This window comes from Panthera tigris, chromosome B4 (assembly GCF_018350195.1).
Source record: "Panthera tigris isolate Pti1 chromosome B4, P.tigris_Pti1_mat1.1, whole genome shotgun sequence".
In the NCBI taxonomy this organism is placed as follows: Eukaryota; Metazoa; Chordata; class Mammalia; order Carnivora; family Felidae; genus Panthera; species Panthera tigris.
This window is the reverse complement of record NC_056666.1, coordinates 34243421-34269134: the sequence shown is the minus strand read 5'-3', so window position 1 is coordinate 34269134 and position 25714 is coordinate 34243421. Positions and strand designations below refer to the sequence as shown.

General features: G+C 45.6%; 2 protein-coding genes across 2 annotated transcripts in view; one reads left to right on the top strand and one right to left on the bottom strand.

The window, feature by feature from the left end:
- SLC25A18 (solute carrier family 25 member 18) lies at nt 1-23271 on the top strand. Its single transcript, XM_015542333.2, has 11 exons — nt 1-38; nt 252-325; nt 10693-10796; nt 12135-12257; nt 12496-12551; nt 13689-13779; nt 16134-16252; nt 19357-19522; nt 20373-20527; nt 21114-21189; nt 21623-23271. Exons 3-11 carry the CDS (start codon nt 10777-10779, stop codon nt 21762-21764), a joined length of 948 nt encoding a protein of 315 aa, XP_015397819.2. The 5' UTR covers nt 1-38; nt 252-325; nt 10693-10776; the 3' UTR covers nt 21765-23271.
- A 90-nt stretch (nt 23272-23361) lies between these two features.
- Nucleotides 23362-25714, bottom strand: part of ATP6V1E1 (ATPase H+ transporting V1 subunit E1) — a 30764-nt gene continuing 28411 nt past the window's right edge. The window contains exons 8-9 of the mRNA XM_007092800.3: nt 25211-25298; nt 23362-23960 (exon numbers count right to left, since the gene is read on the bottom strand). Coding sequence (XP_007092862.1) covers nt 23898-23960; nt 25211-25298 — 151 coding nt within the window. The 3' untranslated portion in view covers nt 23362-23897. The remainder of the gene's footprint in view (nt 23961-25210; nt 25299-25714) is intronic.

Sequence of the window (25714 nt, the reverse complement as noted above, 5' to 3'; positions counted from 1 at the left end):
CAACCAAGTAAACAGCCACCTGCTTGCCATCTAGGGAGGTAGGACTGGGCTTGACTAGGCTGCATAGTGGCCTCTTTGGGGGTTCATTCAAACCCAATGTTTACAGGTGTGGGAGGTGGGAAAGAAGCTGGGGACCCAGAGTAGAGGATGGCTTAGTGACGACCTGCCCCAGGGGAAGGGGCTGTGTGGGCATGAAGAGGGAGGGCCACTAACGATACCAAAAGAGGATGGTAAACCAACCCTTCCTGCAGTTCCTGCAGTTCAGCAGTGATCTGGCCTATATCTTGGCATCCAGAAAAGACAGAAGGTTCCTTACTAAAAGCAGGTAAGTGTTTGTCTTGTCTGTATCAAGCTTAGAGTTGCTAGGGAAAGACCCGCTTGTAGCAAATAAACATCTGAGAAAGGTCAGAGCAGCCTGTGGGAAAGGGTCTCCATCCATTTGCTGCACAGAGTTGGAAGGAGGTGGGTAAGAGGAAGTGGCCAGTCCCTGACAATAGTCCCAGATGACGTCTAAGTCAGGAAGCAAGTTATTTCCTTGGCACTGCTCATGTAAGGGGCTCGTCTCTGAAGAACTCTGGCTTGCCCTGCTAATTAGAGTAGGTACAGAGAGGATGCCTCTCTTCCCTGAGTGCCTTCTCACAAGGTGTAGGAGAGGAGAGACAACTGAAGAGCAGAACTGTCTGTCTCATGATGAGACTGACTGCAAGGTTAAAGGCGGTAGCTACCTCATGGTTCACTGATTCCAGCATCTTACTTGAATGCCTCTGCACCAGGCTCCGGGGACACAACCCTAAGACTTTCGTCTCCCAGTAACATCATTTTGATTGGGGGTGGACAAACTGCTGTAATATGATGTGGTACACGCTATAACTGGATATTAAATGGGATCACAGAACAGGACTCCTAGCCAAGATTTGAGGGACTTATGGGAGGGGGCCTGGGTAGCTCAGTGGGTTAAGCATCTGACTCTTAATTTCGGCTCAGGTCGTGATCTCATGTTTGGCTGTGAGACAAGCCCCGTGTCAGACTCTGCATTGAGTGTGGAGCCTGGTTGGGCTTCTCTCTCAAAATAAATAAAACTTAAAAAAAAAAAACAAAGAGGGGCTCATGGGAGGAAGCCCAAAAAACTTTTTTTTTCTTTTTTGTTTTCCAAAAAACAAATTGTAATTCGTCAGGTACAGATGGGGCAAGAGTGTCCTACTCAACAGGACAGTATGTGCAAGGCTCAAACGCAAGAGACCGTGATATGTTCCCAAAAGTGAGAGTTCTCGACGGCTGGCAGGGAGAGTAGACTTGGTGATTTGGGAAGGTACAGTCAAGTAGGAAAGTAGGTTCCGGGTCTGGGCAAAGAGCTGGGAAACTGTCCTAAGAGTGGAGGGAAGTTAGCACTGCACTTTAGGCAGGGAAGTGCTTAAATGGCAGGCTGGCAGTTGGGTCCAGACTTGCACTTCTGCTCACTTGGCCATGTTGTGGAGCTCAGATTTGAGGGGAGCAAGGGGGGGACAGAGCGGGGAGACTGCCAGGTGCTCCAGACAGTGGACGACGCCCGTGTGATCAAGCAGTGGCTGGTGGGCCCACGAGAGACTTAGGACAGCTTTTTTCTACCCATGATGAAAGACCTGTTTATCCTAGTTTATTATGGAGCAATAGTTTTGTAAAATACAATAAAAATCAATTGATAGAAAAATACAAATTTTATTTAAAAAATTTTTTTAAGTTTTATTTACTTAGTTTGAGAGAGAAGGCATGAGCAGGGGAGGGGCAGAGAGAGGGAGAGAGAGAACCCTAGCAGGCTCCATGCTGCCAGTGCAGAGCCCAGTGTGGGGCTTGAACTCACAAATTGTGAAATTGTGATCTGAGCTGAAATCAAGAGCCAGACACAAACGACTGAGCCACCCGGCACCCCAAAAAATAAAATTTTTTTAAATGATAGAATATAAGCTCACATTTTTCTCAGTAAATTGTAAAACATGAAATTCCTCAAGATGCCATAAAAATTCCTAAGCATTTATTCTCAATTTCTGTAGTTGTCACAGATCAGCACTGAACCACATGCCCTGAGTAGCACAGAATTTAGGAGGAAGAATTGCCAGAACATGATGACTGATTAGTTGTGGAAACATAAGGGGGAAAGGATGAATCAAAGATGGCTCACGGACTTGGCCTGGATAATTGAATGGCTGGTGGTGCAGCTTCCAGAGCTAGGAAACCAGGAAGAGAAACAGCAGGTCTACAAGGGTGGATACAAGTAAAAAGAGGTATTACTATACTGTGTGAAGCCAGACTGCTAAGATGGGGGTGGCCAGGAGCTGGTTAAGATAATGGTGAGGGGCTCAGGGCAGAAATCCTCAGCTGCAGGTACATCATGAGCAAGTAGACAATGACTGAAGCCCAGGAGAAGATGGGTTTTCAGGATGATTGTTTGGAGTGGAGTGGAGTGGAAGGAGTCAAGAATCTTGGCAGGACTTTATGGGTACCAGTGACTAAAGACACTGGTCATGGGGGCTGGGAAGCCACTGGGGAGAGCCAAGGAGTCACAGAAGTCAAGATAATAGAATGTTTTAATGTGGGAGGAATGAAAAGTGGTGGAATCAGGAGCTCAGAGAACCCTGGCCTGCTCTGGTCCCTGCAACTCACCACCTAGAATCATCCTTCTAAATAGATGTGTCTCTGGACAGTCTCGTTCAAAATATGATCCTGGGAAACCATGTAATAATTACTTTAGGGGTGCCTGGTTGACTCAGTCCATAGAGCATGCAATTCTTGATCTACAGGTCTTGAGTTCAAGCCCCACATTGGGTGTAGAGCTTACTTTAAAAAAAAAAAAAAGAAAATTACTATACAGTTTTCTGTGCTTTCCAAATTTTCTAATTTTTTTCTAGTACTTTAAATACTTTAAGAAATAGAACAATTGTTCATATTAACAAAAGGGAACTGATCACCTCCTAAGCATCTGTTAACTAGCTATCTCCTAAAGAAATACACAGGATGGGTCACAGTTTCTTTTTAATTTATTTAAGTTTATTTGTTTTGAGAGAGAGAGAGAGAGAGAGAGCAGGGGAGGGGTAGAGACAGAGGGAGAAAGAATCCGAAGCCGGCACCCCACTATCAGCACAGGGCCCAACACGGGGCTCAATCCCATGAACCGTGAGACCATGACCTGAGCCGAAATCAAGAGCCAGTAACTCATCCAACTGAGCCACCCAGGCACCCCAAAATGGGTTACAGTTTTGATGTTAGGGGCAGAACCCCTGGACAAGACAGGGTAGGTAAGCCGACTGGGCCCTGCCATGCAGACTCCCTCCCAGGCCCTCCAAGGACCTGTCTGCTTCTGGCTCTTCGACCAGTACATCCCTTAGCCAGCTTCTTGCTCGCAAAACAGTCAGCAGGAGAGTGGAGAAGGGGCAGATGACCCCTCTGAGTGCACACACACACGCCGAGCAGAGATACTTCTGGAAATGGACACATAAGGGATCAAAAAATGCCTGGCTCCGCGTGCCAGCTGAGTGGTGTCCTGCCTGCCATACAAGGGGCACCTTGTCACTGACTTCCCACAGAGCTGGAGGAAACTGTTCCCAGAGCCTCAACTTCTCTCCCAGTGCCAGACCCTCCCTGTGGGCAGCCTCCTCTCCTGCCTTGCCTTTCACTCCTCAGCCCCTCAGGTTTCAGGCCTCCACCAGCTCCATGGTTCTTCAGCCCTGGACAGTCGCCAAGCCCAGACCCTTTCTTTAAAAAGTTCTCTCCCAAGGCGCCTGGGTGGCTCAGTCGGTTAAGTGGCCGACTTCGGTTCAGGTCATGATTTCGCGGTCCGTGAGTTCGAGCCCCGCGTCGGGCTCTGTGCTGACAGCTCAGAGCCTGGAGCCTGTTTCAGATTCTGTGTCTCCCTCTCTCTGACCCTCCCCCGTTCACGCTCTGTCTCTCTCTGTCTCAAAAGTAAATAAACGTTAAAAAAAAAAAAAAAAAAAAAGTTCTCTCCCAACTAACCCTTGTCCTCTGCACTCTCCACCACCCCCCTTTTCTCTCTACCTCATTGCTTTGCCATCATGCCACCTATCTGGCTTCTCGCATGAAATTTCCTTTTCTCAACCTGTTCTTTCTGAATTGTCCTCATACCACATTCAACAGTGTGCTTTCCCCCTTAAAAGTATTCAGTATTTTTTTACTGCCTGCAGGATCAAATTGGTGAAAAGTTAATTTAGGGGGCACAAACTATATTGGGCAAGCCCCAGGTTCTCCATGCCTGATCTAACCTACTTTTGTAGCCCTTTTCCACCGTTCTGGTGAGCCAGCCAGGGGGGTGAGCTGTGCCCTCAGCCCTTTGCTTGGCCCCCTTAGGTGCTCACACAGTGCTGTGTCCAGGCCACCTCCCCCTCCTCTTCTCCTTAGAAACTTTCCCTTATTTTTTTAGTACATGTGCTGCTGAAGCAAGCACCTCCCTATGTTTTTTTTTTTTAAGTTTATTTATTTAGAGACAAAGAATGAAAATGGAGAAGGGGCAGAGAGAGAGAGAGAGAGAGAGAATCCCAAGCAGGCTCCATGCTATCAGCGCAGAGCCCAGTGTGGTACTCGGTCCCATGAACTGTGAGATCATGTCCTGAGCCAAGATCAGAGTCAGACGCTTAACTGACTGAGACACCCTGGCGCCCTTCCCTTATTTTTTAAGACCACTTCTAGATCCTCCAAGCCAGGCTGGAATGGCCTTGGACATCTCTGAACACTTACAGTATTCACTATCTAAGCATCTCAATTGCAATAAAATGGAATTTGAGAGTTCTTTAAAAAGTTTGCTTATTAGTTAAGAACTCTTTGGCTACGTGGGCTCCTGGGTGGCTCAGTTGGTTAAGCACCTGACTTCAGCTCAGGTCATGATCTCATGGTTCATGAGTTTGAGTCCCACTTCAGGTGAGCTTGAGCCCCATTTCAGGCTCGGCCCTGACAGTGCAGAGCCTGCATGGGATTCTCTCTCTCCTTCTCTCTCTATCCCTTGCTCACTCATGCCCGGTCTCTCTCTCTCTCTCAAAAAAAAAAAAAAAAAAAACCAACTCTTTGGCTACCCAATTACAAAAACTAATTTTAATTTGCTTAAGACAATAAGTTATAACACCCCAAAACAACAGCAACAAGACAATAAGTCAATTCACGAAATATCCCTTTGGTACCTAAGGTCGAGAATGAAGTGGGTCACTGTATAGTCAGGGCTTCAAACACCACCAGAACTCTCTGCTCTCTCTCTTGTTCTGCTTTATCCATCTCTCTTGCTACAAATGATCTCTCTGTTTCCCAAACCACATACCACATGACAGTAAACATGACTGCAGATCAGCCCCAAGTGTTATGTTACAGACAAAATCTGTAAAGAAGCTACACAATCTCTTCTTTAAGATGACTGTAGAGGTCAGGGCTCCTGGGTGGCTCAATTGGCTAAGTGTCCCAACTCCCTTTTTTTTTTTTTTTTTTTTAATGTTTATTTATTTTTGATAGAGATAGAGTGAGCTGGGGAGGGGCAGAGAGAGAGGGAGACAGAATCTGAACAGGCTCCAGGTCAGCACAGAGCCCGATGCAGGGCTCCAACTCACAAACTATGAGATCATGACCTGAGCTGAAGGCAGATGCTTAACCGACTGAGCCACACAGGTGCCCCAGGGTCCCAACTCTTGATTTCAGCTCAGGTCATGATCTCAAGGTTGTGGGATCGAGCCCCAAGCCCCACGTCAACCTCTGCATCAAGCCTACCTCTTGTCAAGCCCTGCAGGCATAGAGCCTGCTTAAGATTCTCTCTCTTTCCCCCTCTGCCCCACCCCCACTCATTTGTGCACACCTGAGTGCTCTCTCTGTAAAAATTAATTAAGGGGCACCTGGGTGGCTCAGTCCGTTAAGCATCCAACTTCAGCTCAGGTCATGATCTCGTGGTTAGTGAGTTCAAGCCCCATGTCAGGCTCTGTGCTGACAGCTCAGAGCCTGGAGCCTGCTTCAGATTCTGTGTCTCCCTCTCTCTCTCTCTGCCCCCCTGCCCACTCATGCTCTCTCTCTGTCTCTGTCTGTCTCTCTCTCTCAAAAATAAACATTTAAAAAATTTTTTTAAAAATACCTATAGGGGAAATTAAATGACCTATTAAGTCAGGGGCCCATCCTCAGGTAATCAACACTACCCAGGAGAATAGCGTCACATTTTAGGAACATGGTAGTCCCCACCAGGTGAATGGTAAGAGAGAATGGGGGTTCCTGGAAATGCAGTAATGAAGAGCTACAACAGTTGTATCACTGCATCCCACCCTTTGATGCCTGGGGACGTGCAGAGGCATACCATTTCCCATTCATTCACATTTTTTCCTTTTTTTAAAAAAATATTTTATTTTTTCATGTGATCTCTGCCCCCCAGTGTGGGGCTCAAACTTACAACCTCAAAATCAAGAGTCACATGTTCTATCGACTGAGCCAGCCAGGTGTCCCTAAATTTCCCCCTTCTAAATATGGATCAATAATCACGTGTCAAACTATAAATGCACTTATCTTCCCAATGTGAGATAACTCAATGTCATGACCAGATACTGCAGCCAGAGGTAATGACAGGGAGCCTCTGTTATCCAGATAAAGATTACTTTTTTTATATGTATATATCCTGTCTTTCTCCCCTTTGGTCCCAAAGAGTTCCAGATGTAGATACTCATAATTCTGTATCCCAGTGCTTAAATAATTAGTATTACTACCCCAGTACTCCCCAAACACTATTTTTCTAAATTCCATTTCGAAGAGAGAACAGGTGAAATATTATCTATTGGCCAATAGTCTAACACATAGAGCACACCTGGCTCAGTCAGAGGAGTCTACTACACTTGATCTTGGAGTTGTGAATTCGAGCCCCACGTTGGGTGTAGAGATTACTAAAAAAAAGGAAATTAAACAGGGTGCCTGGGTGGCTCAGTAGGTTAGGCATCTGCCTTTGGCTCAGGTCATGATCTAATGATTCATGGGTTTGAACCCAGCATCAGGCTCTGTGCTGTCCCAGCAGAGCCTACTTTGGATCCTCTGTCCCCTTCTTTCTCTGCCTCTCCCCCACTTGCGTGCGTGCACGTGCTCTCTCTGTCTCTCTTAAAAATGAATAAATAAAAACTTTTTTTTTTAATCCTAAAAAAAAAAAAAAAATGTTTAAAAGGCTAAATATTTTAGTCAGTATCCATTTGTTTACTAAATTCTTTGGCAGTGTAGAGAGCAACTTGGTCAGGCAAATAAATGGCTGCCCCAAGGCTGGGCTTGCCGGAAGAATTTCCCTTGCCTGGGATCCTTCAGTTCCCATATATGGAGAGAACGGTGCCCAGGAGCGCCCCCGGTGGGAGGGTGTGCTGTATCGCTCTGCTCTGGAAGTCTATTCCTGTCAGGGCTGGAACCAGCGGGGACCTTGTTTTTGTTCTCAGCTGCATCCCGGCTGCCTGAAACTGTGGCCACTGGCACAGTCAGCACTCCCCACGCGTTTCTAGGGTGACTAACACTTGGGCCAATGGATTACCTGAGGTATTGAGCAAGTACGAACTCTATTGCCAAGTTTGGGATTTGGGGAGTGATGACTCCTTTAAAACCTTCACTGGCTCACTGTCAGTTTCCTCTTTGTTGACTCCGTTTGCTAATGTGTTTACTGGCGCCAGCAATCTTGTGTGGACCAGTCCTTGAATACTAAGTCTGTCCAAGAGAACTGCCTGGCCTGGGACTTACAGTGGCATGGCCCAGTCCCATGGGGTGGGGGTGCTCTGCAGTGCATGCCCACACTACACACCAACAGGCAAATGCACTTAGAGGTTGGAGACATTATCACATCTGCCTCGTGAAAGCACTATGGCCCTGGGATTCAGGTGTCCCTAATTTCTCTGGCTTCTCTTAAATACCCCTATTCCAAAAGCCAGTGAACCACAATTTATAAACTAATAGTTTTGTTCTAGAAAAAGCAGGGAATATGGCTGCAAGATTCTCAATTATTTGAATCGCTGCTTTCAGACTGACAGGGTTTTTTAAATGTCCCATTGTTTCTTATCTACTTTTAAGGTGCCGATCCGGGATTACAACACATCTTTCTCTCATAACAACTTTGTGAGTGTCTCAAAGAACAGCTGACACACTTTAATTTCCTGACATTTTGTGCCTGAGTGGCTCAGTTGCTTAAGCGTCTGACTTCGGCTCAGGTCATGATCTCGTGGTTCGTGAGTTCGAGCCCCTCATAGGGCTCTGTGCTGACAGCTCAGAGCCTGGAGCCTACTTTGGATTCTGTGTCTCCTTCTCTCCCTGCCCCTCCCCCACCCACACTCTGTTTTTCTCTCTCAAAAATAAACATCAAAAAATTTTTTTCCTGGCATTTTCCCACAAGTTCCCTAAAGCTCCGGCTTTTGGAGGCACGTGGTTAGAGCCTCAAGAGTGACTGGGGGCACCACACAAGAACTGCCAGCCTCTCAGCCTGGAAAAGGGTTTCTTCACAGCCTGTTCCCTGCTTTCTCTGAGTCCATGCTTCAGGTTTATAATTTGCAAATCCTCACTCCCTCTCCTAGTTTAGGGGATAGAAGTCTCTTTTGGTTGGGAGTATCAGAAACACATTCTAGCAAGTTAAGCAATAATGACCTGATTGACAGGACTGTTGAGTGTCTCACAAAATCCAAGGACAGGAATGCAACTGGCATCCAGGAGTGAACTGGAAACTGGGATTTTAAACAACATTAGGACTATCTCCGTCTTTTGTTTCTCCTCCAGATATCTTTGCTTCACTTTTCTGTTTCTTTCTCTGCAGACCAGCTTCCTATTTCTCCAACAGATCCAAGTTTTACACGTTCTGGGTCCAAACACCATGTTCGAAATTTCCAGTTTCTCAGACAAAAACTTTGGTGTCTCCTTAACTAGTCCCTTTGTCTCTCACATCTGTTCTGTCAGGAAATCCTGTTGGCCTTGCGTTCAACATACACCTATAATTAAACCACTTCTCATTCCCTCTCTACCCATATACCCTGAGCAAGCAGGCTTTTTACCTCTTGCCTAGATTCCTGCAATAATTTAATTGATCTTTCTGCTTTTATCTTGAGCCCTCTGTTGCCTATTCTCAACACAGCAGCCAAATAGTCCTGTCAAGAGCATGTCATTTCTCTGCTCAAAACTCTCCAGTTGTTTCTCTTTTCATTCAGAATAACAGCCAAAGAGCTTCCAAGGCCTTAAAAGGTCATGCTTCTGCCCGTTATCGCTCTTTGTCTTTATTGCACATCCCTGTTCACGCTTCCTGGCCACCTCACTGTTCCTTCAACTCACCAGTCTCTGCTTACAGGGTCTTTGCACTTGCTCTGCCTTGAGTGTGCTTTCCCACAAACCCGCATGGCTTGCCCTCTCACCTCCTCTGAATCCTCAAGTCACCTCAATGAATCCTTTCTTGGTTAAGCCACCAAACACCCACCCCACTGACATTTTCCTATCTTCCTTCCCTTCTACATTTTTTTCTCCAGAGAATTTATCAGTATCTGGTTTAGTATTTACTTATTTCATTTTTTTAAGTTTATTTATTTATTTTGAGAGAGCACACACATGGGGGGAGGGGCAGAGAGAGAGAGAGAGAGAGAGAATCTCCAAGCAGACTCCATGCTGTCGGCTCGAACTCATGAACCATGAGATAATGGCCTGAGCCAAAGTTGGATGCTTAACTGACCAAGCCACCCAGGTGCCTGTTTTACTTATTTCATTTATTGCTTGTCTCCTCCTTTAAAATTTAAGCCCCTGACAACTAGGATTGTACTCTTTGGTTCAGTCTTATATCCCCAGACCTGGAACAGTCAGTGCCTGGCACTCAATAAATTTTTTCTGCATGGGTCAATATACACCAAGAGGACTGATCTCTCTGGTCTTCCCCAAAACAAAACACTTGGAGACAACAGAAAATTGCCAGCAGCCTCAGGGACCAATGAGGAGCATGGAAGAGGAGGGGGACCCTAACACAGCTTGAAGTGAGCCTGGAGAAAGACTCCTCAGAGCTCAAGCCAGCCTCCATGGGAGCACCCAGAGAACTCTTCCTGGCACTGCCCCGCTGGGGTCAAACAGGACCTCCCCCGCCCAAAAAAAAGCTGCAATAATTACTATTATTGTAGCTTTGACTTTTTGACACCGTCCCTGACTTTTTGACACCTGCTTTCCATATGTATCCATTACACATAAGCCCCGAGACTTAAAGCAGCTTAGTCTTTCAACAGGATCCTAGGAAGTTCAGAAAACACATTTTAAGAGCCAAAAAATAACTTCAGAACATTTCTGTGTTTTATTGTGGTTCATGGGCCCGACAAGAGGCGTTCCTAGTCCATAGCAACTCTTAAAATCCCGGTTTTGTACCATCAGCTTCCCTCACCACCGCTTCCAGGCTCTTCTTCCAAATGTCCCAGAACTCCTCTCCTTGAGCCTAGTTTGGGCCCGTTGTCCTTCTCTCTCATTGCCTTTCTTCTGATCTCAATCCCCAAAGTCCGAAAAGTTTCATGAAGGAAAAGTAACGGAGCAGTTGGCAGTATTGATCCATTAATAATGTTCTGTCCCAGTACATGTGAGGTTTCTCATACCATGAGATGAGTGCTGTTCTGATCATGTTATAGAGGAGGAAACGGGCCTGCGGAGGCTCATCAGGAGGGTGGCTCAGGCCAGTCTCCACTGACACCCGTGTTCTCTCCACTCTGCTGCGGTGGGCCACAGTCCAGGACACAGGCACCGCATCTGCCTCGGCCAGCCATCTCCCTGAGGAGCCAGCAGCCTGTGTCCCAGGGACCCACCAGCAGAATGTCCAGCCAGGATTTGAGGTAAACTGGCTGAGACGGCCAACTCTCTGGGCTGGGTTTCTGTGGTAACATGTGGTAACAACACATCATTCAGCTTCTTTACCAGATTCCTGAGTCCTGGGGAGGAGCAAGCGAGACTCATTTCCCCCCAGTATACTATGTGTATATATACATACATACATATATATACATACATATATATATATATATATATATGTATGTGTGTGTGTGTGTGTGTGTATAGTGTCATTGTTTGAACTACATCTTCTCAGACTACAGAATTTCAGTCACAATTCTATTTGTTTTCACAAAGTTGCTTGTTTGTGAAATCAGGGTTCAGATGTGAGAAAATCTATTATCTATTCCTACTACTTCCAGGTAATCTACCTCCAAATATTTTGCTCACAGTCGCCCTTGGCCTGAAAGATAATGAGATATTACTAGGTTCCAAGGAGACTGAGGAAGCTTTATTTTCTGTTTTCAGTCTTTCAGTTTCTATTTTCAGTCTTCCAAAATTTCTGGATAAGGGGGCTCACATTATGTAAAGTGTGACTTTTTTTTTTTTTTTTACTTTTGGCTAGAATCAGATAATCTCAATACTTTAACCCTGGTTATCTTACACTGACTAGAAGCAGGTTCTCTTATTATAAATAATAGCTATCATTTACCAAGTGCATTAACTTATTTAATCCTTACAAAATCCCTTGAGGCCAGTTTTACAGTGGGGGGGGGGGGGGACAAAGGATCAGAGAAGTGAGGTAACTTGTTTAAGTAAACAGCATAGCCAGGATTCAAATTCCATTCTGAGTGACCTTAAGCCAAAATAAAATTGCAATCTGTTTGAAAACTTCCTTATGTGGCTCTAAAGGTGGGGATCAGCTGAAGAACAGGCCCTGGGTGGAAGCTGTAAGGGACTGCTCTGAGGTGAGCTGAGGACTTCCTGCCCTGGCAGGGCCCCAGGGGGCAGAGTTGGCACTCTGGACCTCCTTCCCAAAAGCCTTTGCAGCATCCTAGCTTGAGGAACATTTTCTTGGAGGGGTTAAGATGCCTGAGTCCTGGTGAGTGCAGAGCCCCTGGAGGGGGCCCTGGCCCCCAGCCCCTCACCTGTCTCTGAGGAAGGGAGCCCCAGGTTAGGTTGGCCAAGGAGGTGCTGCAGTCAGGGAAGCAGGCTGAGGAGAGGGGTCTCTGGTGTGGAGCTGAGGTGGGGCTGCTGTTCCCACCCTCTCTGCCCCCACCCCCACCCCCACCCCCCATCTAGTCCTGGCTTTGTGCAGCTTTCTGCAGCCAGCCTCTCTCAGAACTCCTGTGTCTCTCTGCCTCCCTCACTTATTCTTTGCCTCCCTCCTCCTCACGGACTAGTATTACAGCAAAACTCATCAATGGAGGTGTGGCAGGGCTTGTTGGAGTAACTTGTGTGTTCCCCATCGACTTGGCCAAGACTCGGCTGCAGAATCAACATGGAAAAGATATCTACAAAGGAATGTAAGTATTGGTGAGGGGAATGGGGTGAGCAGGGAGAGGGGGACTCCCAAGGGAGGAATATGGGGACTCATTCTTTCCCATCTCTTTATTTAGAGAGTCATGGGGGGTGGAGTGGGGTCAGGGGAGGTGGTCAACTGGGGTGTGACCAGCAGGATTAGGACACAGGAGTAGGGGAAGCGGGGCTGATGGAGCAGCGTCTTGCTCACCACTGACTTCATTTTCTGGCCTCTGCTCCTAGGATAGACTGCCTGGTGAAAACTGCCAGGGCGGAAGGCTTCTTGGGCATGTACCGAGGTGGGTTTATCATGCATCCCTGGGGGAAGGCTGGCTTGGGTAAAGTGAGAACAGAGGGTGCAGTACAGGGCACCAGACTTTGTGGGTTTATAGAACATTGGGACTTGGTGTTTCTTCTGCCCAGGGAGCTCCTGGGGCAGGGCCTGGGCTACCACGTGATCCTAAGCCACATTTGTTTTTCACAAACCCCCCACCCCTCGTTCCTTGGTGGAGACAGAGGCAGTTATGGTGAGGTTTTAGGGAGCACCAGTGAGCACACTGGAGCAACCCAGGAGCCCTAGTTTTCATCATGGCACCACTACTGTCTCACTGGGTGATGCTGGCCCCCACATTTCTCTTCCCCCACTTCTCATTTAGGGCTGAAGGGGGAGAGGCTGACAGGGAAGAGAATGGAAAGGGTTTTGAGCTCCTGAAATGGAGTTACTGGATGGCTCTTCCCTGACACAAGCCAGTGCTGTCCCTGTCCCTTGCAGTGTCCCCGCACAGCCATGATTACAGATTAGAAAGTGGATACAAAACTGGCGTTGAGAAGGAGCTGATGTAGAACCCCTGAGAAATAAAGTAAAAACCTCTGTGACTCAAAGAGCTGCCAGTGGGACTGGGCTAGTAAAGCACAGAGTAATGGAAACCAATCCCTGTCCCCCAGGACCTTCTTATTGGGGCTTGATTTGGGGAACTGTTCACTTATCATCAGAGATGGGCAGCACTAGCAAAGACAAACATACCTTCCTTATAACTGCACCAATAAGCCCATAAAGAAAACACATACGTGAAAAAGGGAAATGTGGAGGGAGGGGAGTCAAAGTAGGGAGATGAAAAAAAAAAATCATATTTCTATAAAATAGGCAGAGGAGCCCTCCTCAACACTCCTTCCTCCCAAGACCCCAGTTACTCCCAGAAACCTACCTGGCTAGGTCTGAGAGGAGGTTGTTTATATGAGTGGAAGACTCAGAGAATTGTTCCTTTTTAAAATAGTTTTTATTTAAATGTTTACGTAAACTCTACACCCAACGTGGGGCTTGAATTTGAACAATCCTGAGATCAAGAGTCACATGCTCTACCAACTGAGCCAGCCAGGTGCTCCAAGAATTGTTACTTTCCAGACGGCCTTAGCTCATCCTGGTTTTTTACTTGCAGGGGCTGCAGTGAACCTAACCTTGGTCACCCCAGAGAAGGCCATCAAGCTGGCAGCCAATGACTTCTTCCGGCAGCTGCTAATGGAGGATGGGTATGGCCAGGCCAGGGGGCTGTGGGATGGAAGTCCTTCACCCTATGTCTGTAGTTTGGGGGAAGGTGACAGGGAGAGGAATGTGCTGGTTTACCTGCCTTCATGTATCTAAACATGTGCACACAAATGGCTGAAGGTTGGCTGCAGATGTTCGGGCAAGTGCAAACTCAAGGAGAAAATGAACTGTTGTAATTTGAAAGTTCTAGATGATAGGTGATAGATGATAGACCATTATAGAATACATATACACATATATTCATCAACTAGCTGATGAACATCTTTTTGGTTTTATTGAGCCATAATTGCAGTACCACACTGTATAAGTTTATACAGTGTGTAATGTTTGTGCCGTATAATGACCTGAGGTAGATATACTGTGAAATGCTTACAATGAGTTTAGTTAACATCCATGACTTCATATAGTTACCAAAAAAAGTTTTTTTCCTCCCAGTGAGAACATTTAGGATCTGTTCTCTTAGCAACTTTCAAATGTACCATAGAGCAGTGTTGACCATAGTCATCATGCTGTCATTACTTATTATAACGGGAAGTTTGTGCCTACAGACCACCTTCACCTAATTCCTGTCCCCCACCTCCCACCCCCAGCCTCTGATAACCATAAACCTGATCCCTTTTTCAATGAGTTTGGATTTTTTTAGATTCCTCATGTAAACAAGACCATTGAGTTATTCGTTTTACTCTTGTCTGCCTTATTTCACTTAGCATAGTGCCCTCAAAGTCCATGTTTAGATGGCAGGATTTCCTTGTTTTATGGCTGAGTAGCATTGTATTGTGTTATATATATATATATATATATATATATATACATACACACACACACATTTTCTGTATCTACTTATCCGTCCATGAACACGTGGGTTGTTTCCATATCTTGGCTGTTGTGAACATGGGGGTGCAGATATCTTGTTGACATAGTGTTTTGTCTCCTTCGGATATATACACAGAAATGGAATTACTGGATCATGTGGTAGTTCTGTTTTTAACTTTTGAGGAACCTCCATACTGTTTCCCATACTGACTGCACCAATTTACATTCCCACCAGTAGTGCACAGGGTTCCCTTTTCACCACATCCATGCCAGCATTTACCATCTGTCTCTTTGATGATAAACATTCTAACAGGTGTGCAGTGATAGATATCTCATTGTGGTTTTGATGTGCATTTCCCTGATGGCTAATGATGTTGAGCACCTTTTCATGTACCTGTTGTTCATTTATCTTCTTTGGAGGCGAGCCTGGGTGGCTCAGTCAGTTAAGCGTCCAACTTCAGCTCAGGTCATGATCTCACAGTTCATGAGTTCGAGCCCCATGTCAGGCTCTGTGCTGACAGCTCAGAGCCTGAAGCCTGCTTCAGATTCTGTTTCCCCCTCTCTCTCTCTTTCTGTCTCCCTCTCTTCCTTTCTCTCTCTCAAAAATAAAAAGTTAAAAAAATAATATATTCTTTGGAAAATATCTTTTCAGGTCCTTTGCCTATTTTTAATTGGATTATTTGTTGTTCTTTGCTATTCAGTTGTATGATTGCTTTGTATATTTGTATATTAAGCCCTTGTCGGATATATGATTTATATTATTTACAAATATTTATTTCCATTCCATAAGTTGCCTTTCCGTGTTGTTGACGTTCCCTTTGCTGTTTGAAGTAGCCACACTTTTTTTTTCTCCTGTTGCTTCTGCTTTAGGTGACCCATATCAAGGGGCTTTGCCTCTGTGTTTTCTTCTAGGAGTTTTATGATTTCAGGTCTTACATTTAAGTCTTTAATACATTTTGAATTAATTTTCATAAGTGGTGTAAGATAGGGATTTAAGTGTCATTCTTTTACATGTGAATATCTGATTTTTCCCAGCACAATTTATCGAGGAGACTGTCATTTCGCCACTGAGAATTCTTGTCTCCCTTGTCAGATATTGGTTAACTGTATATTCGGGGGTATATTTCTGGGCTTTCAATTCTGTTCCATTGACCTCTGTGTCTGTTTTTATGCTGATAAATTTTTGAAAATCAACCCCAAACACTTTCTAATACTCTCTGTGCCTCCCATTGCCCTAGTGATATTGCTGAAGGGATCAGGGACAATCAAATCCCTGCAATGGGTAGTTTCATTTTACTAGTTTCAACTTCTATGCAGGTGCTACCTCCCTGGCAGCCTGATTTAAAGGTAGTTTCATGTTTTAAAGAGGCTTAGTTTGAGGGCCAGGTGATTATTCACCCAGCTGATCTGAACACAGCTAAATACCATGCATGGAAAGCCCCAACTACCAAGGGAAGGCAGATGGGGCCAGGGTGGGTGGCAGGGCTAGCCTGACGCTGAAAGAGCCTGACTCATGGTCCCACAGGATGCAGCGGAACCTGAAGATGGAGATGCTAGCTGGATGTGGAGCTGGAATGTGCCAAGTGGTGGTCACTTGTCCCATGGAAATGCTCAAGATTCAGCTGCAGGATGCTGGCCGCTTGGGTGAGGTCTCTCCCAACTCCACATGAGATTAATAAAGGGCTGTGATCAGAATAGATTCCCCCACATTCTACACTCATTTGCTAGACTGTGTTATTGAATCAGCTTTCTGGGTCAGAAGTCTTTTTTTTATTTATTTTGAGAGAGAAGGGGAGAGTGAGCACGAGTGGGTGAGGGTCAGAGAGAGAGGGAGAGAGAGAGAATCCAAATCAGGGTCCACACTCTCAGCACAGAGCCCAGCCTAGGACTCAGACTCACAAACCATGAGATCATGACCTGAGCTGATAATCAGAGTCGGATGCTTGACCGACTGAGCGACCCTGGAGCCTCTTTTTTTTTTTTTTTTTAAGATTTATTTATTTATTTAAGCTTATTTATTTATTTGGGGGGAGAGGGCCAGAGAGAGAGAGAAAAAGAGAATCCCAAGCAAGCTCTGCACTGTCAGCTCAGAGCCCAACATGCGGCTCGAACTCACAAACTGTGAGATCATGACCTGAGCCAGTATCAGGAGTCATTTAACAGACTGAGCCACCCAAGCGCCTCAAGATTTTTTGTGTTTTTAAGTCATCTTTATACCCATTGCAGGGCTCAAACTTACAACCCCAAGATCAAGAGTCACATGTTCTACTGATGAGCCAGCCAGGCACCCTTAGAAGTCTTATGTTAACCATCTTAACAGTTTGGTCAGATGGTCTTAATAGTAACCATCTATTCTAGATTTCAACACTTCCAGTTCAGAAAAAATAGCAGAAACGAGAAACTTGACTCAGAGGGACAGAAAATTCCCTCATACCTCTATCATATCACCATGACATTTAGGCTTGATTTTCTAAAGATTTTAAGAAGTGTCAACATCCTGATCACAAATATTTCTCTCAATAGACATTCTATTATGCTACAGAAGCTGGCTGTTAGTGGGAAGGCATAACAAGGGACAAGAGAACCATTCCTATTGTTTTTGTTTTCTCTGGAAGAGAATTTTCCTAAATCTTGATCCTTTCAAAAATTTAGAGTGGTGTAGGTACCAAGGCATACATTAAGAACAAGCATTAGCTATCTGGTAGAAGGGAGGCCAGCCCCAGGGGTGGGGCAGAGGGCTTCTCCTCAGAGGGAAACCACAATGCCTGAATTAAATGAGTCAATGTGTGACGTGCCTAACATGGCACCTGGGAAGGTCGTCAATGAACGTGGGTGTCCTTCCCCTCCTCAAACCAAGTATGCATGTGTGTGCTAGAATCAACTGGCTTTCTGGGTTGGTTCACACTAGCCTGAAGCACATAACACTGCAGAAAAAATAAAGTTTGGGCACTGGAAAGAGTGTTTTGATCTACAAAGAGTAAAAGCTCTGGAAGATTTTGTTTTTTAACTCAGATGAGAGTTTTCAGTATTCCTAAAACGCATAAAAAGTGAAAGGCTATGAATGAATGGATGAATTATGTACCTATCTAAAGCAGACAGCGGGGAAAATAATGTCCATTGATTAATTACCTTTTCTTTTAATAAATTTATTTTTGAGAGAGAGAGAGAGAAAGAGAGAATCCCAAGCAGGCTCCATACTGTCAGCACGGAGCCCAAGGTGGGGCCTGAACCTACAAACTGTGAGATCATGACCTGGGTGGAAACCAAGAATCAGATGCCTGATGGAGCCACCCAGGTGCCTCTGATTAACTACCCTCTTAAAGCTAATTGTTTGAGGCCTGCACCTAGATTGCTACCACAAGAAAATGTGTGGTAACTAGCTTTCTTAATATGAAATGTTGCCCTGCTAGGTATCAAAAATTGGGATATGAAATAACTTCTTTTTAGCAAGGACCTAAAATCTAGACAAAGCTTCTCAGTGAGAAGAAAACAAATACACAATTTCAGTGTGTTGAACCCTGTGGTCATTAAGGAGGCTCACCCACATATGAAATGCTTGTACTTGAAATGCTCGGGAGAAAAAAAATTCCATTCTATTTATTAGATGTTTAACTCATCAAATTGCAGGCTCCGAATTATTCAACTAAAATGAAGAATCAAATTCTGTCAAATGGTGAAGGGTTTAAAGACCACGTTCACTTAATCTTGGAATACTGGATCAAGGAGGCACCTCTGGAAGTCTGAAGGAGAAAGCGTTTGGACAAAAAGAATTTGCTGCTTTACACATTAGGCAGAAGGCATATGGGACTCCAATGTCCCAAAGTGCCAATAGGATCTCTGTAAATAGCTCAGAGATAGTTTAGAAATGGCAGCCAGACCAAAAGCAAGTTTTAACAGGAGGATAAGGACCTGGCAGGTAGGGGCAGGTGCTGCTATAGCTTCCTATGAAGGGAGCCGGGCAGGCTGTGGCTGTGCTCTTACGAAGCACCTTGTACAGTAGGGACAACAAATTAGATAATAACCATCTTAGGAAGATTTCCTTGGAGCCAAAAACTAATGTTCTAAAATTAGGACAGGGGCGCCTGGGTGGCTCAGTTGGTTGAGCATTGGACTCTTGGTGTCAACTCAGGTCATGATCTCGAGGTTTGGGGGATGGAGCCCCACATCAGGTTCTGTACTGACAGTGTGGAGCCTGCTTGAGATTCACTCTTCCTTTCTCTTTCCCTCTGCCCTTCCCCGCTCGCATGCTCTCTCTCTCTCACAAAATAAATAAACTTTTTTTTTTTTTTTTTTTTTTAATTAGGACAATCCAGGGCTCCTGGCTGGCAAAGTCGGTGGAGTGTGTAACTCTTGATCTCGGGGTTGTGATTTCAAGCCCCACGTTAGGTATAGAAATACTTAAAAATCTTTGGGGTGCCTGGGTGGCTCAGGCAGTTGAGTGGCAGACTCTTGATTTCAGCTCAGGCCATCATCCCAGGGTGGTGGGATCGAGCCCTGCATCGGACTCCACACTGAGTGTGGAGCCTGCTTGAGATTCTTTGTCTCTGCCCTTCTCACTCTCTTTCAAATTAAAAAACAACAACAACAAAACTTAAATAAAAATTAGGACAAGCCTGAGAATTCTATCAGGATGTCAGCCTTGCCCCCAAGGTGTCCCAGGGGTAGGAAGTGGGGGGTACACTCCTGTGAGTGTTTTGCAATACCTGCTGGGGCCTGGCTTGTGACAGTGTCTGTCCTCTCCCTTTCAGCAGTTCATCGTCAGGGCTCGGCCTCAGCGCCTTCCTCCTCCAGGTCCTACACTACCCGCTCGGCTCCCACCCACAAGCGCCCGTCTGCCACCCTTATTGCCTGGGAACTACTTCGCACCCGGGGCCTGTCTGGTCTCTATAAGGGTCTGGGCGCCACTCTCCTCAGGTGAGACTTTCTTCCTGAGCTTGGGACACAGAAGGGTCCCAGTGAACAGGAAGAGGGGCCAGAGGGCCAGAGGCACTGCTGCTCCAATCTGTCTCTGCATTCTTCCTAGAACATTTAAACCCCAGAAAGCAAACTATCCTGATGCTTCCTATTTTGTCCAGAGTTGGGCAGAATTGCAGAGGATGGGTATAACCTGGAAGACTAGTTTGAGGCCCCTGCTCCAGTAACCAGGCCCACATGAGTATTGGGTCTTCTGTGGTCCAAAGGCACCTAAGAATGCCCTGTGTACAAAGGACTTTGGGTCATTTATAAGCAAATGAGTGCACAGATCCCTCATTTTACTTTGCTACTTGGCCAAAATCCTTAAAGTTGGTCTGAAGTGCCCCAGGCCAGGGGATAGTTTCCTTGCATCAGATCTCATTAGGAGATCTATTGCCTAATAGATAAATGAACTTCACCCTCCTGCCTACCCCATCCCCTCAACACTTAGCTTGGATAGCCCTTCACCAGACACTTGCTCAACTCATTATCTCTAACATAGCCTGTCACCCTTTCTCATTGAACGCACTGCCAGTCTCTGCACCCGCTGCTGGCTCCTCACAGAATGGCTGCGGGTGCTGGTAGGGCAGAGTAATGAGCTGGGGGCGGGGAGACAAACCCATCGTCTCCCTTCCATCGTCTCCCTTACACCCTGCATTATCACAGGGTGCCAGAGAGGGAACAGGTAACTGTGGGCTTGTCTTTGACCATCTGCTGGGCTCTACAGCTCATGGAAAGGTGTACTGCATGACCTTGGGTGGGAGCCCCGGAAGCAGCAGGTAGCTCAGTGTTTCCTCTTGCTCTCCTGCAGAGACATTCCCTTCTCCATCATCTACTTCCCACTGTTTGCCAACCTTAACAACCTTGGGTTCAACGAGCATACCGGGAAGGCCTCCTTTGCTCATTCCTTTATGTCAGGCTGTGTTGCGGGTTCCATAGCTGCTGTCACAGTAACACCTCTGGACGGTAAGTGCATCAGAGATGAGGGTCTTCAAGGGTTGCTTTACAAGTTAGATAGCGTATAGTTGTCTATAGGATAAATAGGAATCTTCCACTTTCAGGACAGAAATGAAACAGTTCCAACCTGAAACCCCTCTTGGGTCACAACCTGTGGTCACTGGCAGAAACTCACCAAGAGTCTTCCCAGATAAAGTGGCAACAGTGAGACCTTTGCTCTATTTCTTATCACCGACAAATCCCTTCACCTCCTAGGTGCTGATTTCATTAGTTTTTTGTTCCTCGAGGTGGGGGCAGTTAAAATCTAAAAGGCTAAAGGCAGGAGTTAAGCAGTATGGGAAGAACGGGCTTCTCCTATCCTCAGGGCTAAACTCGGCTGCTCCAACAGGCAGGTGGACCCTCACACTTTTCCTACAGAAACTATGTCATTTCTAATTCCTCCAGGAAGATCTTCTAGTCCAGATCACACAATGGCAGAGCTGGCCTCAGGATTCCGTTTTCTCTACACTGGCTCTGCTAGGAAACCACTTCGTGTGGAGGATAGGATGCCAAAAGCAAGACGTTCATTACTTATTTTAACTTTTGCTTGATTTAGTTTTGAAAACTCGAATCCAAACCCTCAAAAAAGGCCTGGGTGAGGACAGCTACAGTGGGATCACCGACTGCGCCAGGTGAGAGCCCTGTCGCCCCTCACAGGCCCTCACAGGCTGCGTCCATGTCTACCTACACCCCACCTAGGGCAACAGTTTATCACCGCACTACGCTGAGCTCTGGATTTCTTTGAGATCTGCTCCTTCCCCTCACCTCTCAACAGAAACAGGATGTAGAGGGAGCTTTTTTCTCCTTGCATCCCTGCAGCATCTTTCTCCCAGAAAGACAGATTGAACCACTTTCCCAGGGCTCAGCCCGGCTGCTTAGTAACCAGACTGCACACACATGATGGGTGGGGCAAGGCTCCCACAGGCCCGGGAGGTGCTATTGCTGTGAAAAATGACATCTACCTTCCGTGGAGAGATGTGCACATGTTGGAGGAGAGCGGATCACTTCACACCGTCTGCAGTGCGCTCCTGTCAATCAGCTCACAGGGCTCTTCTCTCTCCGCAGGAAAATCTGGATTCAGGAGGGACCATCCGCCGTCATGAAGGGAGCAGGCTGCCGGGCCCTGGTCATAGCCCCTCTCTTTGGGATTGCCCAAGGGGTCTACTTCATTGGTATTGGAGAGCGGATCTTAAAGTGTTTCGAGTAGAGAGTTGGAGCTCAAGTCCCTTTACTTGCTGCCAGCTCTCTAGCATATTCTACTTAGATTAGAGAGGGATGAGCGAGACACCCCCCATGTCATACTCTGTCCTCTAACCTGTAGTGCTACCTCACTCTCAGAAGACACACTCTTATCCCAATAAGCAAGCTGGGTATGGTCCCGTTCTCCCTTCGTGATATCCGCATCTGTTTTTTGGCGGGGTTATAGCTACCAGGGAGCTTCAGAAGCCCTTAACCACCTACTTTTCAACAGCAAACATAGTATGTGCTTGGGGTGTATTAACTGCGGGACCCTAACACATAGTAAGATAGAGGGGTTGTTTCTCCATTTTACATTTCTACTTCACAAACTCCATACACTTGAGTCAGTTTGAAGATTTAGTGTTATTTCTGAGTTAAATAACTTATGGTTAGTTCTAGCACTGATTTGGGGGAAAAGGAGGATCAGAAGTTCAAGGAGACCATGAAAGCCCTCAAAGTCAGCACCTCGTTCAAAACCAAGCAGCTGAGAGATTAGGCCGATGAGCGGCCTGGGCTGTCAGGGTGGCTGTCCTGCACCACACAGACTCTCACAGAACAATGTCCATGGAACCTGGTTTTAAATAAAACTGATTAAACTCTCGTCTTGTAATTAGTGGGAGCAGTAGACCCGCTGCAATGGATTGTTTTCCCTCCACCTTTCCTCATCCATCCCAGAACCAAAATGCATGAAAATGAGCTCTGAGGCAGGTCTTTAGCACGTACCCTTCAAATCACCACTCATGAGGTCAGAGGACAGCCATGGGATACTTTATCTTTCAGTTACACTGGGTTTGAAGTCTTGACCCCATCATTTCCTAACCGCATCACCTTGAGGAATGGGATCCACTGTGACAGTTCCCACGCACCAGTGCCTTCGCCGGAGGGCTGTCAGAGAAATGCTATCAGCATGCAGGCTCAAGTCTTAGGTAAAAAATGCCTGTCCCGAAAATTGGTATTTACATTAGTCCCCATCTAATCTCACTTATGTTAATGAAAAAACGGCCAGCCTCAGTAGCCTCATTCTCTCTAGAGAAGCCCACATTGGAGTCTGGCTGCAGAGACAGACCTGAGTTAGATAGCAATTCTGCCTACCGGTAAGATCTTGGGCAGTTATTAGTCGTCATCTGAGAAAAAAATAAAGAACGAGGAGAGGAAGAAAAGGCCCTTTGTGAAAGGGTTTAGGCCTAACACACAGTAACCCTTCTCCTCCAATAAGCCCCTAGATGCTTTTCTTTTCTGACTCTGCCAAAGCTAATAAAACTATTTCCTCAATAAAGCTGTCGAACCCTCTGGAGGACAGGTAATATTGAACACCTGTGCGTGTGGTGTGTGTGAAAGATCCTAAGGGGCTACAAGGAACACCTCTGGATAAAGGCCTGGTAAAAGTGAGCAGGAAGTGCCAGAGGACACAGAGGGTTAATGGTTTCAAGTAGTGACAGCTGTCGACCAGCAAATGCTATGGGGATTAGGAAAATGCTGCTTATCTAGATACCTCAGGAAGAACTGGACCCTCTCAAACCACAAACTCGTAGAACCTTGCATAATAAAACACAGTGAAATCCATGTAAACCTTTTGTTTTAATAAATAAAACATATTCATGGCTTAGATTTTAAATCACATTTACAGATGAGGAACACTTCTAGGCCCAAACAGGTTAACAGTGAAGCTACTACTGCTGGAAGGAATGCGTGCCCCCACCCCCCACCATGCATTTTAAGCCTAAAAGCAGAGATTTGATATCAGAGAACACTATACACGTCACCCTCTAGACTGGAGAACTGAAATCAGAGGAAGAGCAAAGACTTGGTGAAGCTCCCATAACCACCATCTGATACCCTCACCTTCATGCTACAGAAGCAAATGAAAGCTGTGCTACTTTTAGAGTAGCTAGAAGGAGGTTTCCTGATTACATTAAGTGGAACTTGCTCTCATTGTTAACAATTAGGCCACAGGCATTAGCTACAGAAGAGTATCCACTGATAAATACAGAATATTAGAACAGTGAAGAGGAAGCCACACAGATATCTTGTTTCTTCAAATATTAGAAACTTCCACATCACAGCCAGAGAGCAGTGGATCAACTCCACCTCTCCCAAAGGCTTAGTCCAGAAACTTCCTGTTGGCATTTGCACCAAATAAGGCTCCCCGAACTTCTGGCATCATCTGTGAAGAAATAAGTTCTTTAATAGGGAAGTGTTGTCAATTGGAAAATATGGAAAGAACTGCACATCTTAACTGCAAGTGGAGAGTCACTGACCCTTACGTGGCTGAGAAAGAAATCACAAAGCTATGTGCTTTGTGTAAGGACCAATCTGTCCTTACTTATCCAAAAAACTATTAACAGAATCCTTGGCGAGAAACTTAACCAATCGCAAATTTGTGGTTATGACTGACTGCTTAAGGGGATGAAGAAAAAAAACTATAACTAAAGCCATTATCATTTAAGGCATCTTTTTTTTTTTTTTAAAGTAATCTCTACATCCAATGTGGGGCTCGAACACACAACCCCGAGACCAAGAGTCCCACACTACCGATTGAGCCAGGCGCGTGCCCTTATGGCTTAAGGCTTCTGTTACTCTGTGATGTAGGGAGAAGAGATGATCCCTTAACAATACTCTGGATCAGCTATGTTTCTTTCAACAGTTACTGAGTGCCTACTATGTGCCAAGCAGAACACCCATAATGCCAGTTTGTAATGAGGCACTCATTCGTACGGCAACTGAAAAATCCTTAGGATGTAAGCTCAAACTTCTAAGGCTATGCTGTCCGACAGAGGCCACTAGCCACATTTGGCTGTTACTGTGCATTTGAAATATGGTCAGTGCAACCATGGGACTCATTTTTTAATTCTACTTAATTTTAATTTATTCATATGTGGGTAGTGGCTACTCTAATGGGAAACACAGCTTTACGGTGTAAGTTACCAGCAGATGATAGTCTAGGTCAAAGTGCTTTCACTGTAAGACAAGTTAGCAGCCACAGCAGCAGACTACCACCGCTGAAAGAGGCCCCACATTTTGAGATAACTGGATTTTCCTGGCTTGTTTCCTAGAGCTCATTTGTGCAAACCTGGAAACATCTGGAGAGCCAGCAGCCCTATGGGAATTCCTTTAAACAATATTTACTTTAGATCCCACCATTATTACTGGAGAAAAGGACTCTGCTCAGCACCTCTACATGTAGTAAAATGTTTACATTAGAATCCTAAATAAACCTTCATTCAACCCTAAATCCACTCTCACGTAAATGGTATCACCTCAGTAAATGCCACTAAGTGCCCACTGCCCATTCAAGAAAATGCCACAAAATGTGGAAAGAGTGACAAACCCCAAATACCAGGGAATGGACATATGTTCTCTGTACCACTTCAAAGTAACAACAGACCAACTAATAAGAAGTATTCCCACACTCACCTGCTGGGCTATGAGATCCAGCCGGCTTTCTAGGGTATTGGAAACTTTTATTTTACGATCTCCATTATAGATCTCAACTCCACCAGCTCTACAAAGAACACAGGAAATAACAATTTTTATAGATTTGAGGAAGACAGACACATGGTACATTTACTTTCTTCCCTTGGAAGAAAGCTATTTGGTGTATGGAGCGTCTAAATACTATAAGGGACCAATAAACATAAGCAATAAGCTTAAAAGTAATTCAAAAAGCCTCTGAGGATTTAAGGTATGGATGGTGATAATAACTGTCACTTACCAAGTGACTGCTATGTGCCAATCTGATTTTATGCTTAGCACCTAACTTAATTCTAACAACCAGCCCTCCTCAACAAAATGGAAAGGGGGAGGATTTGGTCCCATTTTGCATATCAATGGAGTCCTCATCTGAATATTTCTTAAATGCCCAATCCTGCTAATTACCAGCAAGTACTGATAAAGCAATATTCATAACTGCACTGTATA